The 20,018-nt window shown below is 55.2% G+C and overlaps 1 protein-coding gene across 2 annotated transcripts in view; it reads left to right on the top strand.

Moving 5' to 3' along the window:
- CPNE5 (copine 5) overlaps positions 1–19,312 on the top strand; it is an 89,493-nt gene extending 70,181 nt beyond the window's left edge. For both annotated transcript variants that reach the window (XM_004740040.3, XM_013062943.2), the window contains 9 exons: positions 4,688–4,741; positions 8,320–8,381; positions 12,343–12,389; positions 13,855–14,036; positions 14,873–15,000; positions 15,236–15,338; positions 15,925–15,982; positions 16,414–16,487; positions 17,631–19,312. In XM_004740040.3, coding sequence (XP_004740097.1) covers positions 4,688–4,741; positions 8,320–8,381; positions 12,343–12,389; positions 13,855–14,036; positions 14,873–15,000; positions 15,236–15,338; positions 15,925–15,982; positions 16,414–16,487; positions 17,631–17,849 — 927 coding nt within the window. In that variant the 3' untranslated portion in view covers positions 17,850–19,312. The remainder of the gene's footprint in view (positions 1–4,687; positions 4,742–8,319; positions 8,382–12,342; positions 12,390–13,854; positions 14,037–14,872; positions 15,001–15,235; positions 15,339–15,924; positions 15,983–16,413; positions 16,488–17,630) is intronic.
- Positions 19,313–20,018: the final 706 nt, after the last annotated feature.

The raw sequence follows: 20,018 nt of genomic DNA, 5'->3' as shown, positions 1-20,018 counted from the left end.
GCATCTTCTGTGGAGTGCAAGGAGAGTGACATCTCACAACAGCCCTAGAGATGGGCTCTCTCCCCACAGGGGCAGCCACTCAGCTAGTGACATTGAAGGTTTTGACTCCCATCGCAGAGTCTGCGCCACTCCATACTCTCCCTCCTTCACCCCAGGTCTCTGTTCTGAGTGGGCGGGTCGAGAGTTCCACTGGGCAGGAGCTCCCTGAGGGCAGACTGGGGGGACAGCCCTTCCTGGGGCCTCCCTTCACATGGGCCTTTGCAGTGCCGTGTGCACCTAGTAGGTGCTGATGGTTCGAGCATGTCCTGAATTCAGTTGAACGAGGCCATTGTGACGATGGAGCGTGGGTGCATTTCTTTGAAAGGGCTCCTATCCTCACAGTTAATTGCTTTGTTTTCTGCATCGGCAAAGGGAAGGGCTGTCTTGTTCTCCCACCTAGGCAGTGTGTGTAGGGGGGAAGTAGGCTCCAGCCTTCTCTGGCTGCCTTTAAGAAGATTTTTAGGGAAGGGATTCTCTCTTGGAGTTTGGCTTTTAAGAGTGCTTGACAGGCTCAGAAGAGGCTGTGATCTCTCAAGCTAAAAGCAGGAAAGGTTGGATTGACTTGTCGTCTCCATCGGAAAACGCCATTGGGTAGAAAAGGAATGAAACTCTGGCAGTCCAGGGCGTGGGAGGGGAGGCAGGCCTTGCCCCCTGGGTAGTGTCACTGGTAGGCCTTACTAGAGTCCAAACTGCCTGAGGAGAGAACAGGCTTCTGCTGGGAAAGACCCCCATCTTGGGCCCTGGTGTCGTCACCCTGGGTGTCTGACTCGTATGTCCATCCAGCCACTCGGACTCAGCCTTCCCAGACTGAAGGCACAGGCTGAAGCCTCCCCACAGCTATCCCCACTCCCTGGCCAGCTGGCTCCTTCTCCTGGGCTGCCATCATGGCAGCCATGGCACCTGGGAGTCATCCTTGACACCACCTATCCATCCCCCCACATCCACTCCACTGAATCCCACTCCTCCTACCGTTCACGGACTCTGACGTTTGTTCCCTTCACTCCTGCACCCCCCCTGCCATCATGTCACCTGTATGGAGGTGGAGGGGGCTTTGCAACAGCCCCCCTAATGGCCTTCCCCCCTCCTTCCGTCCTTTACTCAGAACTCCAAGGCCTCCTCCAAAATGGTAAACTGATCACATGGCTTCCCTGCTTAACCTTTGGCTGGGCAGCCTATCCACTGCCTGGCCAGGATTCACACAGAGGGGTGGGGAGGAGGTTCAGAATGACGCCCCCACCCCAGCTGAGATCCTGCAGGGCCCATTTCCTACAAGGTGGAGTCCGACTCCTCCCCAGGGGCACCATGCACCCCCAGCCGCCTACAGTCTGCGACAACCAGTGGGTGTGTATAAGCAGACCCATACCTCCCACCTCTAGCATGCCCCCAGGGTCTTACCTCGGCCCCTTCTTTCTGCTCACCACCATGTAGCCCCATTATGTTCTCTGAGGCTCTCTGAACCTCCCTGCTGGCTCAGTTCTGTGCTTCACTTCAAGGTTCTCTCCTGGGGCTCCCTTTGCTCTTTTCCCTTTGGATCCTTGGGGACTCCCTTTGGGTATGATTCCTCCTCCAGGAAGCCTTCTCTGCCCGCACACTCACTCTACCCACAAAGTCTGAGGTAAATACCTCTCCTCCGTGCTCCCTCCCATGCCTCTCCCACGCCCCCGGCTATTATTACCTGTTTATCCTACTTCTCACCCTCTTAAAGACCCTGAGGTCCCCCAAGGGTGGGGGGTGTTGTCTCATTTGCTATTGTATTCCCGAAGCCAGCACAGCTAAGCCAGCACAGCTCCTGGCCCCTGGGAGCAGCTCTGTGGCTTGCTTGCACTGGAGGCCTACCCGAGACCTGCCTGGGGGGCCTTAGGGCCCCTGGGGGTGTGAGAAGAGGGAAAGGAGAAGGCTGAGCTTTCCAGCCTGGGAGTTGGGAAGTTCCTGGCCTGGCCCGTAGGGGGCGACAGTGCCCTACGTGGAACTTCAGGGTGTGGCCCCCAAGAGGCTAGTTGGTGGGGGTGGGGATGTGCGCTGGGAGTGCTGGAAACCTCAGAATAAACAGGGCGTTTCTTCAGTGCCCACTTCACATGAGGATCTGAGAACAAAACATGGCTTTAATATTAAAACAGTTATAATTAGAGAGTGGAAATGTGGAATACAGGCTAATTTAAAGTTAACACAGAAGACTTCAAAGAAATGTGCTTGTGGCCAGGTCTTTGGGCGACACCCAGACCCCCAGGAGGCCATGTTTATTCTCCTCAGCTGGGAGGGCTACTTGGGAATACAAGTTTGAGATGTATTCAGTTCTCAAAGTTCCACATCCTCATGAGACAGATTGGGACACTGAGGCACCGTGCAGCATTGGAACTTTTCACAAAGCTATCTGTGAACACATCATCAGGGTGGCCTTCAAGTCTGTGGGAGCTCTGAGATTGTTCTGGGCTTCTCTCCCCAGGTACACGATTTCCACCTGCAGAACTTGCCAGCTCTCCTCACCTGAACTTTCCACCTGAGCCCCCAAATCCAGCTCTTCCTTCTGTCTATGTGGTTACCCCTGACCCCTTTCCCTCCAGCCCCCACAGCCACGCCCTGGGCCCAAGGTCTGTGGTCACTTCTTGACAGTGCTGTTTTCCCATAGCTCAGTACCTGTTCTAACAATCCCCAGGCCCTCATTACCTCTTACCTTCATGGGGGCGGCAGTAGTGGTAGTAGTAAAAATTAATAGCGGCTAACACTTAAATAGTATTCACTACATTTCCAGACCATGTCCTAAACGCTTTACTTGTATTGACCTTTTGAATACCCAAACCTCTCTATAAGGTAGGTACTTTCTATTCCTATTTTATAGATGAGGAAACTGAGGCACAGGGAGGTCAGGTAACTTGCCTAGGGTCACACAGCCATTAGGTGGCAGAACCGGGCAGGTAGACATGCCCCTGATGTCTCTCCTTCTCCCCTCATACTCATCTCTACCAGGGCTGCATCCTAGAGCCTGCTGTGATCATGGCCCCCTCCCGGCTTAGAGGTCATCAGAGTTCCCTGCTGGCTGCTGGGTGTTGTTCAGACATTTAACTTGGCATTCTAGGCTCTCTTCCAGCCAGCCCAGTTTGCTCTTCCACCTTGTGGTTCTGTTGTCCTGTTCTGTAGCTGTCTCCTCTCCTCCAAACTATCTCCTCGGACTGGAATGCCCTCCCTCCAGCTCCCCATGCCCAAACCCTTCCTGCTGTCAGTGCCTGCCGTCAGCTGTCCTGGGGAGGCTTCGAGGATGCTCAGCGGCCGGGAAGGGTCCTTCCTTCCTCCAACTCCTTTCACGTTTCTGGCTCCCCGTTTTTGGTGCCTCTTGTCCTCTGTCTCCTGAGGACATATCTTTCTCCAGCTGGAGTGAAGATTCTAGAAGAGAGAAATTGGTGTCCCCCACTCCCACCCATAAGTATTTGTTAAGGAATGTGTTTGTATTCGTTGTCAAGGTGGCACCCAGGTAGGCAGCACTGACCTTAGGGCAGGAACCTGGTTTCTAATTTTGTCACTACGCAGAGTCCTGTGTAACCTTGGGGAAAAGGCTTCTGTCCCTGGGTCTTAATTTCCTGATCTCCAGGAATGGATATTAACACTCATTCAGACAAAAGAGGCCTCTGCTGATGACAAAGCCGGCCACCCCCATGCAGAAGAACAGGGGATGGGGGAGCAGGGGCCATGAGTTCACCAGAAGCCTAGAGAGGACAGAGAGGGTGTGAAAATCAACCCGACTTGCTTCCTTTGATGGGAGATGAGGGCAAGGTTGGGCCTGAATGTCCCCCATGGAAACAAAAGACTTGGTGAGGCTTCTGGCCCATGTGAAAGGCCCTGGAAAGCTCAAGGGGAAGAGGGCTCACTTCTCAGCCTCCACGCTACCCACATCTTGGACTCGAAGATTCTTTGCGGTGCGGGGGCGGGGGGGGTTGCTGCCCAGAGCATGGCATGGTGTTCAGCAGCATCCCTGGCTTCTGTCTTCTCCCCGAGTCGTGACAACCAAAGTGTCCCCAAACATGGCCAAATATGTGGGAGTGGTGGGGGGGGCAGTTGAGACCCCTGAGTTAAGCACACCCACAAGCGATTTTTTAGCATCTACTAAATAAGTGCTTAGGTCTGGTTTGGAATGAAAGGTTTCACATGAGGAACAGTTAAGGAAGTTCTAACTGCTGTGTTGGCAGGGGGGCGTGGAGGGGGAGCCCCCAAGGCCCGAGGACAGCCCTAGGGCTGAATCTCCAAGGAGGAGCAGGGAAGATGGGAACTGGTGGTGGGGGAGGCATTCGGGGTGAGGGGAGCTGCCTGAGCCAACACACAAAGGCAGGCACAGACAGGGCCCCTTTGCGACATCGAGCCTCCTTTGGCAGCATTGGGTGGAGGGCGTGTTGGGGGAGCAGTGGGGAGGAAGGTTAAATAAATATTATTCCTGGTGTGTTCGGTTGTGGAACACTGGATCTAATCAGGAATGCATAAATCTAAATGCCAGTTCTCTCACAAAACCTCCCTGGAGCCTCCTCCCCCAGACCCCCCAGTCTTACACCCCCCATTCTTCTTACTAGGGCTGGAGCCATACCCAGGGATTGTTAGAAGCTCTGGGAGCCCACCCCTGACTGCTTGGAAACGTTCCTGACCTAGTACCTGTTTTCTCCTGCAGGTGGTAAACCCAAAAAAGAAAATGAAAAAGAAGAAATACGTGAATTCTGGCACGGTGAGTAGCCACGCCCCTCTCTGTAGCCGGGTGTGTACATCCTGAGTCCGGAGCTAGGTCTGCCTTGTCAGGAGTTGTGCGTGTCTGTGTGGGCTCGTGTGGGGTGTGGAAGCCAGACCTGGAGAGTTAAGGGTGGGAAGGGTGGGGCAAATGGAGCCACAGCCCTGGGGTGGGGGTGGGCAGCCAGTGTAGACGGTAGATGGGCCACACCACAGGCGCTGTGATACAGAATGAGAAATCCCAGAGAGGAACTCCCATGGGGACTTCCTGCAGAAAGGGAGAGGAAAAGGAGTCGTGTGCATTGAGCCCTTACTCTGGGAAATTCCCCACCGAGGTACTTTTCACAGGTTGTTTCCTTGAGAGGTAGACATTATCATCCCCTTGTCATAAAAGAGGAAACCAAGGCTGCCAGCAGGGAAGTGACTCAGCTAAGGTCACAGAGCCAGAGAGGCACAACCAAGGTCCTAGAGCTGGAGACGGCAGTCAGTGCCCGTTTGCCACAACGATCCTAGGATTACACGAGCCATGTGGCATCTGGGCGCCTGCTCTTCAGGACATCCATGCATTTATCCAACAAACATTTCCTGAATGCTGCCATGTTCTAGGCATGAGGGATATAGCTGGGAACAAGACAGACTCACATCTTTACCTTCCTGGTACTTATATTTTAGTGGGGGAGACAGAAAACAAATACATATGCATACATATACCTGTATTTTTCAGGTGGTTATAAGTGCTGTGGAAAAAAGTATAAGAAGGTAAAAGGTTGGGGTGCCTGGGTGGCTCAGTCAGTTAAACTTATGTCTTGGCTCAGATCATAATCCCAGAGTCCTGGGATCAAGCCCTGCATCGGACTCCCTGTTCAGCAGGAGACCTGCTTCTGCCTCTCCCACTCTCCCTGCTTGTGTTCCCTCTCTCGCTGTATCTCTCTCTCTTTCTGTCAAATAAAGAAATAAAATCTTAAAAAAAAAAAAAAAAAAGAAGGTAAAGGGTTAGGGAATGCCAGAGACAAAACTATTTTATATTAAGTAGTCAAGGAAAAGCTTTTCTCTGAGAAGGTGACATTTGAGCAGAGATTCAAAGGTGAAGGAGCAAGCATTGGGGCTACTGGAGAAAGAGAATTCTAGCTGTGGGGATCAGCACATGCTGCAAAGGCCCTGAGGTGGAGGCCACGGTGCCTGTCTCAGACAAGCCAGCGTCTTTCCCCTGCAACTATATTCAGAGTTGTACCCCTCCTGTCCCTCCCTACTATGGCAGTCCGAAGCCCCAGAAGCTAATGCGACCACAGTTAGTCATTGGATTTAAGCAAACTGCAACTCCAGACCCGGACGAGGTCCTATTCAGGGAGCTCTGCGGCTTTCTCTGAGGTACCTTATTGTCTCCATCTGTAAAATGGGTTCATAAATCATCCCTACCCTCCTTACTGCACTGGCTGGCTATGACAGAGGGCTGGAAATTCTCTTTTCACTCCAAGGAGATGAATTGTAATGGCTGGCAGACCCCTGGAACTTTCCCACATATTCCTGTGTCCCTAGGGGAGGCAGCACTTTCCCCAGCTGAGAAATCCTGGATGTACAGCTCAAAAAAAAAAAAAAAAAAGAAAGAAAGCTTGAAAATCACTGATCTTTTTCAGTCTTCTTGAAGATAAGGAAACTGAGGCCCAGAGAGGGGACACGATTTGTCTCGGGCCAGTCTTCAACATAAAAAGTTAGTCAGGGTCCCGGATTTTTTTTTTTTTTTTAAGATTTATTTATTTGAGAGAGAGAGACCTCACATGAGCGGGAAGGGCAGGAGAGAAAATCTCAAGCAGACTCCCTGCTGAGCACATGACCTGAGATCATGACCTGAGCTGAAATCAAGAGTCAGATACTCAACTGACTGAACGACCCAGGTGCCCCGGTCCAGGACGCTTATTAAAATGCATATGCCGAGTCCAGGTCCCTAGGGTTCCATTTTAGGAGGCCTAGGCTGGGGCCCAGGAAGCTGCGTTTAGTGCTTCTCATACCTTCCTTACTATGTGCAGAATCTTCTGGGGACCTTGTTAAAATGCCAAGAATCTGCATGTCTGCATTTCTTTCTTTCCTTAAAAAGATTTTATTTATTTATTGATAATTTTTTTGAGAAAGAGCACAAGCAGAGGGGGAAGCAGACTCCCCACTGAGCAAGGAGCCCAATGTGGGGCTCCATCGAAGGACCCCCGGATTATGACCTGAGCCAAAGGCAGGCACTCAACTGACTGAGCCACCCAGGCACTCCTGCATGTCCACATTTTTAGCCAGCATCAGGATGCTGGTGCTGCTGGGGGGGTTCGGGGACCACACTCTGAGCAGCAGGATCCTGGCTCAATCCGTATGGTCTGGCAAGTTAGGAAATTACTTCATCCGAGGGCCTTGGGGTTCAACCCCACCTGCAGGTTAGACTCGTGTGAGGAGCTTAAAAAGGATCCAAGGCCAGAACCCTACCCCTGAAACTGATGTAACTGGTTTGGGTTCCTCACCCAGGCTGCAGGAGGTTTTCAAAGCTCCCCAGGGAGTCTGGTGGTCATCAGTCAGGGTAGAGGCCACAGCCATAGTCTCCTCCTAGCGAAAGGAGGCTTTGTTCATCCAGGTGCCTAACACCCTAACCACGGCAGGTAGGGTCTCCAGGGCCCAGCACAGCACCCACAAACCCTCCTGTTATTTGGGTTGATGTCAAGCAGAGGCCCTCTCTGGCCTGCCCAGAGAGTTTGTAAAGACAGCAGAGCCTGCACCAGTAGGGAGTTCCCCAGATTCTAGGGTAGAGCTCTCCGACACAGGTAAAGGTTTCCTGCCCCAACCTTGCCCCATTTAATTGATTTTGGCAGCCGGGTTTTCACTTACTTGTCCTCACAGTCCTAAATCATTATTGTAATGAGCCGCCAGGTAGCTGCCTGTCTAGGCACAGTCAATGCCAAAGCCATCAGGGGGCAGGGGTGAAAAGGCGTCTGCTCTGGGGCGGGGGCCCAGGTCGGTTACCTCCCGGGGAAGAAAAGGCTGCTTATGAGGATCTTGGGTCCAAGAAGGTAGAGATCAAGAGATACCAAACAGGTGAGTTGGGACAAGTGAGACTGAAGATACAAGGACACACCAAAGGGGCATGTTTTTCGGATGGATGGTTCGTGGGACAGGGAGCTCCTCAACATTGGCAGGTTGGTAGTGCCATGTCGGGAAGACCCCCTTGCCTTCCACACTCCATGCCGGTATCCACTTGGGGGAAACTTGTGCTCTTGGCTTGAGCCTCCATGCTTCAGGGACAGAGGGCGGTCCCTGTGGGGGTGCAGGTGGGGTCAAGGTCAAGAGGGCAGGCTCTGGAGTCAGACCTGAGTTCGCTTCTCACTCAGCCAGGTCCTGACAGTGTCCTTGGGCACACTGCCTCCCTCTTTGAACCTCAGTTTCTTTGGCTAGAAAATGGGATAACCATTGTGCTTCACAGGGTTGTTGTGGGTACTGTATGCAGTGGAGTGTGCAAAGCCGGCGGTGCTGCGTGTTCCCTCACTTGCAGCAAACCATCTCCCCGCAGCTCTGAGCTCCCCACTGACCAAGCTTCCTCTTGTTTTCAAGGTCACGCTGCTTTCCTTCGCTGTGGAGTCTGAGTGCACATTTCTTGACTACATCAAAGGAGGGTGAGAAGAGATCCAGCCTGGTTTCTTTGGCTTTGGGGAGAGGGAAGGGGGCCCCACATATAAGCACGAGCAGCTCTGGCCGCTTTGAGACTCTGGACATAGCCTGTGAGCCCTGAGCCAACTCTAGTATCTGGCCTCAGACAACTTGCCCAGAGCCCTGGATGCTTCTGGATCCTAAGTAGCTACAGAGGGTGCTCCTGAGCCATGGAGGCCAGTCTGGGTCCCATCTGGATTGCAGGGACGGGACCCCGAGGTGGTAGGGACTCCATGACAAGAGAACCAAGAGCTTAGGGAAGCAGAGCTCTGGATGAGGAAACAGGAGGCCCAGGCTCTAGGCGCTTCTTAGCCATGAATTTGTTAGATTACTTGGAGCAGGTCACTTTCCTTCCCTGAGTGTCAGTTTCCTCCTCTATACATGCAGAGATTGGAGTGAATTCTAATGGCCGTTCCTTCTCTGAGCTTCTGATGCCTGGTCTGGTGGGGGTGGGGGGCACTGATTAGCCTGCCCAGTGGCAGCAGGGACCTATAGGGGGCAAGAGGTGCTGGGGGATGAGCCATCAGAGGGTCCCACAGCCAACAGGTGGTCAAACATGAGCTTAAGGAGCAGAAAGAACCAGAAGGGCTGGCATCCAGTCCAAGACAGGCAGGAGAGCCCGCAGGCTCTAGCCCACAGCTCATAGAAATAGAGACTGACTCCGAACTGAGGTTAGTGTGCTCTGTGCCAGAACAGGGGCCAGGTCAGGGTGTGGGGAGCCGAGAGCCCACAGGTGCAGGCAGGTGAGTGACTACACCTGTCTGGAAAGAAGACAGGCAGGACAGGTGCCAAAGGCTCATCCCAGCCAAGCGGGCACTTGGCTGCTGCCTTTTCCAGGGCAGAGGGAAAAATCGGGCCCTGGGAAGCCACACGTACTCTCCCATGACACCACACCCTGCTGCCTCGAAACTGGTTTCTAGGTTGCAAACTCTCCTTCTACCCGCTGAATACACACCTCTTCACAGTCACCTGGGGGCCTCCCACTGCCCCTACCTGCCCTTCCTCTGAGCGCACTCCAGACCCTGCCTGGGCTCCCTTCCCCCATCAAAACCGCCCCGTTCCCTCGCCCATGAAGCAGCCTGCACTTACATTCTAGAACACCTGCTAATTTTCAAACAGTGCACATCCTATTTATCCTTCTTCTTTGCAAGGCGCCCCTCATGTACAGAACCCAGTGGGCAGGGCGAGGATGATTATGTCCATTTTACATAACTTGCTGGTGGCCACATGCCCAGCCAGCGGCAGGCCTCCTCCTGGCCTCACGTGCGGCATTGCTTCCACAGTCGTGAGTCATCCTGGCCCTGCCTGTCTCACAGCAGCCAGGTGGGCCAAGATGCCGGCAGACACAGTGGGGTGGAAGGGCTGGGTGCTGGGATGTCTCATCGAGAAGGAGCCCTCAGAGGCCAGCCTTCCCTGCGAAGCCGGCGCCGCAAGGCCGGGGAAGGTTCGGCGCTGGCGCCAACCCCAGGCCTTGCTCACACCTCTTCGTCCTCACCAGAGACCCGAGCTGGAGAGCAGGCTCCAGGGATCGAGAACTCGCTCACCTGCATGTCCAGACAGGCAGCTGATGGAGGCATTTGTCTCGGGCTCCTCTTCTCCCTGGCCTCCCTTCCCTGTCCGCCTGGCCCCAGAGGGTGGGAATGGCCACCTGGGCCCTGGCTGTGTTCTGCCCTGCTCTGCCCCAAAGCAGGGAGGCTTTCTAGCCCCTTCCTTCGCCAAATCATTTTGGAACCCAGAGCAGGGGAAGACCAGTTTAAGGGGTAAGACTTACCTCTTCCTTCACCCTGATTTGGAAGAGCCCAGCCAGTGGTGTCCTCAGTTGTGGTCCCATAGGCCAGAACCGCCCTCCCGATGGCGGCCCTGGGAGCAGAGCTCTTTCCCTGTAGCAAAGACAAGATCTCTTTACTTCCCAGGGAGAGATGACAACAAACAGTAGATGAATAGGACAGGTCAGCCGCTCTAACAAATAATCCCGTGACCTCAAGGCTTAATACAAACAAAGGCTTATTTTTTATCCATGGGGTGGCAGGGGTGGGTGGGAAGATGTACCACACCATCCGTCAGGGACCCAGGCTCTTGCCATCTTATTTCTCTGTCTCCCTCAGAGGTTGGAGTCCCTTGGACGCCCTGCCCCCAGGCAGCAGACAATGGGAGAGGGCGTGGGCTAGACTGCTCTGGCCAGCAGACCCAGCCCTGGGACTCCTGCTGGGTCCTTCTTCCTCCCTGGGGGACAATGGTTCCATGAGCAGGAGCTCATGCACAGTCGGGTGGAGAGAGGGCTGTGGCTGATCTTACATCGGGCCAACTTGGAACCACCCCAACAGAGCGTCCCCACCTGTGATCCCAGAACCACTCCTCAGAATCCATCCGTGGAGGAGGGCAGGGATTGTCTGTTGAAGAAGCAGACTCTGGGGCCCCGTCTTAGGCTGACTGAACTGGCATCGTTGGGAGTGTGGCCCTGGGCTCTTCTTTCTAAACCTGGTCACCGACTAGCTCTGTGGTCACTGGACAATGAGGCCCACAAGACAAGACTTTATCCAGGGGCTCCTGTCTTGTCAGCTTCATTCTGTCAGTATCTAGCCTGGACCCTAGAGCAGCAAACCCTCATCAACCCTGAACCTGAATCTTTAAAACCAAGCTTTTTTATTATGGAAAATTTCTAAATACACTCAAAACTAGAGAGAAGGGATAACAAACCCCCAGGCACCCTTCACCCAGGTTCAACAGTTAACCGACCCCTGGCTATTCTCCTTCAACACATGCTCCCTTTCATTCAGTTATTTTGAAGCAAATGAAGCAAATCACAGTCATCAGATTTTATCCCCCCAATACTTAGGGATATAGCTCTAAAATATAAGGACGTTCTCTTTGTAAAATACAACTGCAATACTATAAGTAGTATAATTACACCTAAACATCAAATAGTTTCTTTTTTTTTTTTAAAGATTTTATTTATTTATTTGACAGAGAGATTACAAGTAGGGCAGAGAGGCAGGCAGAGAGAGAGAGAGGAGGAAGCAGGCTCCCTGCTGAGCAGAGAGCCCGATGCGGGACTCGATCCCAGGACCCTGAGATCATGACCTGAGCTGAAGGCAGCGGCCCAACCCACTGAGCCACCCAGGCACCCTCAAATAGTTTCTTAATACCAAATATCTAGGCAGTGTTCCAACTCCCTATTTTTCTTATAAAGTTGTTCAGTTAGCTTATTTTAATCAGAAATCCAGGCAAGATCCATATATTGCAACTGGTCAATTTGTCCCTTAATTCTCTTTTCATCTGTTGATTCCTCTAAGCACGCGAGGGCTTGCTAAAACAGAGCCCTGCTCCCCACCAAGGGATTCAGATTCACAAGGTCTGAGGGGGGAGGGGACTCCCTCAGACTGGGTTTTACTGGCTGCTTCCCCCAGCTGTCATGGAACATGTTCCTCTGTCCCCTGTATTTCCTATACACAGCTGGGAGAGAGCTCTGGAAGCTCAGTTGGATTCAGGTTCAAGTTTTTGGCAAGACAGCAGTATGGGGGGTATTTGGTTCTTCCCTCAGAGATGCATGATATCTCTTTGGCTCTCTTTTTTTGCCAAATAAGCGTTAACCCTGCATCTGACACTGAATTTGAGTGAGAAACACAGTGAGAACTTCACGGGACTCAGGTGGGCCCAGGGGCAGGGTTTTGGGAGGAAATAATTAATTGTCACCATGTGCCCACACAGAACACAGTCCATTCAGAGAGCTTCAGACACTGCCTTCCTCTTAGGTTCACAACAGTCGTTTGTGGGGAGGCCGTGGCTGGCATGATTATCCCCGTTTTCCAGAACTGGAAGAAGATGAGCGACTTCACCAAGGCCACGTGTCCAGCAAGCTGTGGGGCTGGGGTGGAGGCCGGATTTTTCCCTGTCCAGGTGACTCTCCTGCTGCTCTTCCTCTTCCAGGACCCAGATCAACTTCACGGTGGCCATCGACTTCACGGCTTCCAATGGTGAGTGGGGGGATGGGCAGAGGAGCTGGCTCGGGGCTGGGGTCTGGAGCAGGGAGGGCTTCTCAGAGCTGTGGTAGTTGGTCCTAGCTGGGACCAGCTCTCCCATTTTCTCTGGCCTCATCTTCACTGAAAAGGAGGTCCTTAGGGCCTGGGGAGCCAAAGGGATTACCAAGATGGTGAAGGTGTCCCCAGCCTGGACTGTGGTCACTAACAAATCTGGGCTCTGGGCCCATGAGGAGCGCTGGAGAAAAGATGTTTCCTCATAGGATCAAATCTCACATCCTCCTACATAGCCCAGTCCCCAGGCTGGAGGAGAGCTCGTTGGTCATCTGTGAGGGCACGAATCCCAGTTCCCAGCTTCGTTGGGGCTGCCCCAGCTCCCTTCCCACCGAGGACCTTCACCAGGGTGGGGCTCTGCCCAATTCACCATGAGCGACCAGTGCCCAATTTCACACTGTTGGAAACGTCACCACCTCCCTTGGAGTCTGGACCCCCGCTGGCGGTACTCCGTGCTCACTCTCATGCCTGTCAGAGCAGCCCCGGTTTGGGACTTGTGGGATGGGCCCCAGAGTCCTAGGGTGGTAGGATTCAAGGCTGGGAGGGGCATTGCAAGAATCCCACCTGCTCTGTCCTCACAACACTCCCATGAGGTGGGACTGTCACCCCCACTGCACACACGAGGACCTGAGACTGAGAGGTAAGGACCCACAGGAAGAGCACGCAGCTGGTCGCAGGGAGAGACAGGATCTGTTGGTTGGCAGTCTGTGACGTAATGCCTTGGATGAATTAATAAGTAAAATGTGGGCTTTTCTCAGGGGGGATGAGGGCTACAGGGGTGACGTAAGGCAGCAAGAGGGATAAGGGAGTATTGGGGGAGGCTATGATTTTCAGGACGCACACTGGGAAGGGGACCCTTGAGTAGACGAAGCAAGCTACACGCACCTATACGGAAAAGTGTCCTGGGGCAAAGGGACATGCCACTGTGGAGGCCCTGAGGTAGGGATGGCAGGGGGCTGGGCCTGAGTGAGGGGAGGGGCTGGCAGGAGGCAAGGAGGGAGGTCACTGGAGGCCTGACCCCAAAGAGCCTGTGGGCTCCCCCGTAAGGACTGTGGGTCTGGTTCTGGGCAAGATGGGAGCCTTCAGAGCCAAGAAGAGGCGTGGCCTCATTCCTTGGGCTGGACTCCAGGCAAAGGACCGAAGCTGAGAGATGGTCTGGGCAGCCGCCTTCCCACAGGCAAGGGGATGGGGCTGTCACAGAGGACAGGAGAAGCCGGTGAGCTGGTGCATGTATTTTGAAGGGTTAGCAACCAGGATTTACTGAAGGATTGAGGGTGTGGCAAGAGAGAAAGAAAAGAGTCAAGGATAAAGAAAATCACGGGTGCCCCTGGAGACCCCCCTCTGCATTCTGAGCCCACAGTGCTTGGGGTGTCAGGAGCAGCAAATGTTCTCATGTCCCGTGTCGCAGGGAACCCGTCACAGTCCACGTCCCTGCACTACATGAGCCCCTACCAGCTGAACGCCTACGCGCTGGCGCTGACTGCTGTCGGGGAGATCATCCAGCACTACGACAGCGACAAGATGTTCCCTGCCCTTGGCTTTGGGGCCAAGCTGCCACCCGATGGAAGGGTGTCCCATGAGTTCCCGCTGGTAGGAGGTCCTGGGAGGTCAGACCGAGGGCTGATCAGGCTCGGGGCTTGGCGACAAGCCTGGGGTGGAGGGCTCATCGTCCTGCTCATCATCCCTGCCCCAGGACAGTCTGTGCCCCCTTTGGAGGCAGGGTGGGTAGGTTGCCTGCTGGGGGCGTGGGTGAGCTCATAGCAGGGCCCCCAGAAGCCCACTCCCCACCTTGCTCACCAGCACCTCCCCTCCATGTCTGATGCCACTCACAGTGGGCTCTGGCCTCCTTTCCCTGACAAGACCCAGGAGAGGTGGAGTGGAGATGTGCTTGAACTACCCCTCCCCCCCAAGGCCCCCAAAATAAGGGTAAAGGGGTGTGCACTGGGATAAGACAACTGCGGATGGTCCCAGGAGCTCCCTGAGTTGGTGCTGAGACGGGGGGCCACCTCCTCTCCCTCCCTCCCACAAGCTGGGAGCACTCCGTCATGCCAGGCACGGTGTTGCACGCCAGATACAAGAAGACAGATCAGCTGCTGGTCCTTCCAGAGCTGCTCAGACCTGGCAGTCACCTGGAGGATGGGGTGGTTTGCCCAAGGTTTCCTGAGGGGAGCAGCCAGGGCTCTCAGGGGGGCCTGTCTGAGCAGGAGCAGGGAGTGGGGCAAGGAGCGGGGTTTGGGCTCTGCTTCCCCAGAGTGTGCGCTGCCCGCGGGGCTCCCTGCCCTGCCCACTACCTCCCACCAGGGAAGAGTCCTGGAGATCCCAGGCCCGCTGGCCTTCCCCACCCTGGCTGTGCACAGGCCCGGCTACCCTCCCTCCTCCTCCTCCCTTCTTCCTGGGCTCAGCCTTCCTCTCCTCGGCGCCCCCAGAATGGCAACCAGGAGAACCCTTCCTGCTGCGGCATCGACGGCATCCTGGAGGCCTACCACCACAGCCTGCGCACTGTGCAGCTCTACGGCCCCACCAACTTCGCCCCGGTGGTGACCCACGTGGCCAGGTGAGTGCCAGGGTCCCCAGATGCCCATCCCCAGCGGCTCATGCAGCGTCCATCCACAGCTGTCCTCTCTGGAACGTGGGAGGGGCGTCTCTTCCATTCACCCACCTTTCAGGGAGCCCTGACCCTAAAGAGACTCTCCTCCCGCCAAAGAATCCCCCCCACCCCCTGCAAAGTGTTATGGGGGCAGGGAGGGGTGCAGAGCGGGTCAGACAGACTGCAGCCCCCGCTCCCCCAGGACCGCGGCTGCAGTGCAGGACGGCTCCCAGTACTCGGTGCTGCTCATCATCACGGACGGGGTCATCTCCGACATGGCGCAGACCAAGGAGGCTATCGTCAATGTGAGCTGGGGGTGGGGGGCATGCCTTCCCACTTCTTTAGAGAAACCCCTGGGAGGAGGCTACGCGGGCAGTGAGATTTGGGGAATGGAAGGATCCTGTGGATGAGCTCTGGATCTAACACCCACCCCCCACATGGGCCATTCCCTCCCGATGCCTGTGGCTCCCTTGTTAATCTGTCTCTTGGACCCCTGCCCCAGACTCCAGCCCATCCCTGCCAGGAGGAAGTGGGAGCCCAGAGTGGGGGAGGCCCAGGAACATGACTCCCCTTACTGGGTGGGCTCCCAGTATAAGGGGCTACAGCCCCAGCTCCCACTTCTGGCTGCCCACATAAAAGATGTCCCACTTGATGGAGATGCAGGGACAGGAGAGGGGATGGGGGGTATCTCACAGAGGCAGACCTGGCACCCATTTCCCCCTCTTGACCCTCTCTTCCTCTCCGGTGCCCCACGGCTATTTCCCTTGGTTCGAGTCCCGGCCCTTTCATATGTTTCTCTGTGTGTCTTCATCCTTCTGTCTTCCATTTCTCCGTCCTTCTGTCCTTCTTCCATGGACCCACCCCATTCTGTCCCTCCTCCTGATCTCCCAGGCTGCCAAACTCCCCATGTCCATCATTATCATCGGAGTGGGCCAGGCGGAGTTCGATGGTAAGTCCCCACCCCCTGATGTTTCCCCAGAGGCGTCACGCCCTTGGGAATGACCCTTCCCCAAAGAGTGAGAGCTCCTGGGTGGGTGTGACTGTCTGGGTGAGCAGGCAGGGTGTGAGGGTGTGTTTGTTTGTACAGGGAAGGGTGTGTCAGGGTGTACACCCATCCCATATCCCAAGGCTGTGGGGAGCAGGTCCAGTCCTTCCTCCCTCCCCTAACCCTGGGAACGGAGGGTGGGGGAGCCAGAGCACTGGGCTAGAAGTTAGAGACGCACCATGTTGGGTTCCTCCTATCTCCTCATCTCTAATGATGGGGTCTGGACTGACCATCTCTTCCTGTATTGGCCCGGGATTGGAGGACAAGCCCACTGTCCTGCCAGGCCCGGGTGCCCACCTTAATTCAGTGTACCACCAATGCCTGTTTTCACACAGCCATGGTGGAGCTGGATGGCGATGACGTGCGGATCTCCTCACGGGGGAAGCTGGCAGAGCGGGACATTGTCCAGGTGAAGCCCAAATCCTGCCTGTCCCAAGGAAAATGCCCAAGCCCTTCTAGCCAGGCCAACCTCATACCCCCTTTTAGAAAATTCTCTGGAAAGGGGCCTTGGAGGGAGCTCCAGGGTGCTCTGGTCACCAAAGAAGGGAACAGGAATCAGTCCTTGGGTCACACTTGTCCCCTGGCGGGACCCTTCCCTACCATGTCTGAGACTTGCCCCCAGTGTTTTTGCCCTGACCGGAATGGTCTGCCAAGGCCTCCCGGAGCCGCCAGGCCTCTGTGGTTTCCTGCAGATCACTTAGGCCCAGTGCTTGCGCTTTCCAGTGTCTTCTGTGGGGCTGCCTTCCCAGTGAGATGGCAAACCCCTCGGAGGCAGAGGAGGCGTCTTTAGTGTTGCCAAAGCCTTCTCTGGGAACGGGCATTGCCTGGTTCTTTGTATCCATGTCTTACCCTCTCATGTAGGATGGCACACGTAGTGAGCAGACAGGTCTTCGTCCTTCAGGCGCCCCTGCCCAGTCAAGCCTCAGAACACACCTTAGTAAGCACTCTTGTCTGTGAAGCTCCTAGGAGATTGGAAGTAAAGACTGATGTTCCCCAGACCCCCTGGGGTCCTTCCAAGGTTGAAGACCAGTCAGGAGGCTAGACCCCAGAGCAGGGGCAGTTCTGGGAATAAGGCCGGGGTGGGGGGACCCATGGAAGGAAAGGCCTGGAGGCAGACATGAGCTGAGGCACTCAAGGGTGGGTCACCCTCTGGGAGAAAGCCAGAGGAGTGTGACTGTAGGTGTCCGCCCAGAGACGGAGGAGAAGTAGAGCAAAGGAGACAGAGAGGTTGGGGTAGATGGGAAGGCCCATTTCCCAGAAGCCAGGGTCTTCATCCAGCATTTTCTGATCACTGGCTGAGTCCCTGTGCTTGGTGCCAAGACTTCGGAGCTAAAGGACTCCTGTTTAGGGGTACATCTTGGCATGGAATACGTGCCCCGTGATACCTCATTGAGCCAATGAGAGAAGAGCCTCTCAGTGTTCACCAGCAGAGGGCTGGCTGATGGAGAGGGCAGAGGCAGGGGAGGCATGGTCCTGGGCTAGGAGACTGGGGAGGGGGAGGGGCTGGGGTCCAGCCAAAGACCTGGCCTGACTGTACCTTTCCTCCGGCCAGTTTGTGCCCTTTAGGGACTATGTGGACCGCACCGGCAACCACGTGCTAAGCATGGCGCGCCTGGCCCGCGATGTGCTGGCCGAGATCCCTGACCAGCTGGTGTCCTACATGAAGGCCCAAGGCATCCGCCCGCGCCCCCCACCCGCGGCCCCGGAGTCCTCACCTCCACGGTCCCCAGCCCACACTCCCCCTGCCTCCCCCCTGCACACACACATCTGAGCGCTCTTCCCAAAGGTCCCTGGCCTGTGGTGGGTGGCTCCCTGGGGGGAGGGGGGACAGTAGAAGCACAGCTGGGGTCCCCAGACCCCCTTGCAATATGCCATGCCTAGCCTTTGTAACTGTGTGTGCCTGGGAGGCCAGCGGGGGACAGGGCCCTGAAGACTCTGCTCTCATTTCCCAGCCTCGTGGCCCAAACCCGGGGAGTTGGAGGGTACATGTGGTGGGGGTGAGTTTTTGGGCCTCTGCCCTTCTCTGTCCCCCCAATACCTGGTTCTAGACCAGACAGGAAGGGGTTAACGATCAGGAGGATTGGGGTCCCCCTCAGTCCACCTGGGCAAGCCCATCTGTTCCTCCGTGGCCCTGAAGCCCCTCTGGGGCCCTAGGATATCCCACCCTCCTGTGCCGTATACTCCTACACTTGGCCCCCGATCTCTCACTCCTCAGTATCTACCCCATCCCTATTTCCAGTGAAGCCTGTGAGGCTGATGGGTCTGCAGGGATGCCTGAACATGTGACCCCCTCCCAGGGACACTTGCATGCCATGGGAGCACAGCAGACCCATGAAGGGGAGACTGTGATGGGAGGGCCATAGGCCACATGATGGGCTAGGAATGGAGGCTTTTTAGATACAGAGTCCTTTCCGGTGCCTCTCGGGCCCAGAAGGATGCTGGCTTTAGATCCATAGGCCTGTCCCTGGTGTGGGCCCACAAGCACCTCTACAGTTGACTCCTGGTTCTAGGCATCCTCTCCTCCCGCCAAGGCTGCCCAGTGCCCTTGGAGCCCAGTCCTCTGCTGCTCCCCTGGAGGCCTTGGAAGGAGCCATCCAGCTCCAACACTCCCATATTGCCACTTTCCCACAGGGATAGGAGACAGGAGTCCTGGGTTTGAGCCTGTGGGAACCCAAGCAAGGCCCTTCCGTCTTCTGGGACTCAGAAGTAGGGCAAGAGGGTTGACCAGATGGTTCCAGGTTTATCTTCAGCTTCGGTGTCCTGAGAGTTCATTCATGCCATGCCCAGCTTCCCCATCCCACGCCTCAGCAATGTGACCCCTTACTCCAGGCCGTCTTGGCCTTTAGGGTCACTCTCTTCCCTCCTGTCACCTCAAATCCACTCTAGTCCTTCAGCCTTGGGCTGTGAGGTCTGAGCCTAAGCCTCTGCCTCTGCTGTGGGGAAGGCTGGAAGGGTAGATCTCACCCCTGGGCCCCCCAAGCTGCCCAGCCTTTACCCACACAGGGAGCAAGTCATGCATGCCAGCCCCTCCCACAGCATGGGGCCCCTCAGCCCACGACATGTCCCATGCCTGGGTGGAGACCAGGCCCCCAACCTGTCCACTGCCCGACACCGCTTCCCTTCCCGTCATGCATGATGGTGGTGTTTCTATGCTGTCTGGTCCTGTGCCCGTCTCTGAGACAGTCTCTGTGTGGAATTTGCCTTAAACTGAAGTAAATTGGGTTCTTTTAGTAACGTTCCTTGCTTTCCTTTCTCCTGTGAAGAACAAGTGTGTTGCTGTTTGACAGAATCCAAGCTCTCCTCTGTCTCTCTTCTCTACCTCTATCTAGCTCTCTTCTATTCTTTTGTTCGATTAAGGATTTCCTGAGCAACTACAATGTGCCAGGGCCTGGGCAGGGTGCTCAGGGTATAGCAATGAACAAAACACTTGCCCTGTCTCCGCACAGAGCTCACAACAGACACACAAATAAGATGGGAAACCCCAGGAAGCACATAAACAAATAGGTACATAACCTAATTTCAGGTGGTGGTAAGAGTTACAAAGACAAAGAATGGAGAAGAAGGGAGAGTGGTGTTTTAGGTGTGGTGGTCAGGGCGGGCCCCTCTGAGGAGGTAAAGGTTGGAAATGGGAGAAGGAGGCATGTTGGTATCCAAGGCAGGAGGAACAGCAAGTGCAAAGGCCCTGAGGGAAGAGGATACTTCACGTGAAGGGCAGTAGGGATGCTTATGTGGTTGGAGCTGTGCGAAGAGGGGCAGGGGCCCGGGATAGTTCAGGAGATGAGATGAGGGAGGCGAAGAATCCAGAGCACGTAGGCCCTTGTGGGCCATGGTAAGGGCTTCAGGATTACTGTGAGTGAAACAGAGCCAACAAAGAGGTGAGAGAGGTGAGTAACACGATCAGATTATTCTGGAAAACAAGTGGGTCACTTTACTACATTAG

This window comes from Mustela putorius, unplaced genomic scaffold (genome assembly GCF_011764305.1).
Source record: "Mustela putorius furo isolate JIRA1106 unplaced genomic scaffold, ASM1176430v1.1 tig00003983_pilon_pilon_pilon, whole genome shotgun sequence".
NCBI lineage: Eukaryota > Metazoa > Chordata > Mammalia > Carnivora > Mustelidae > Mustela > Mustela putorius.
Note: the sequence above shows the minus strand (reverse complement) of the source record. Positions and strands in the feature narration are given on the sequence as shown.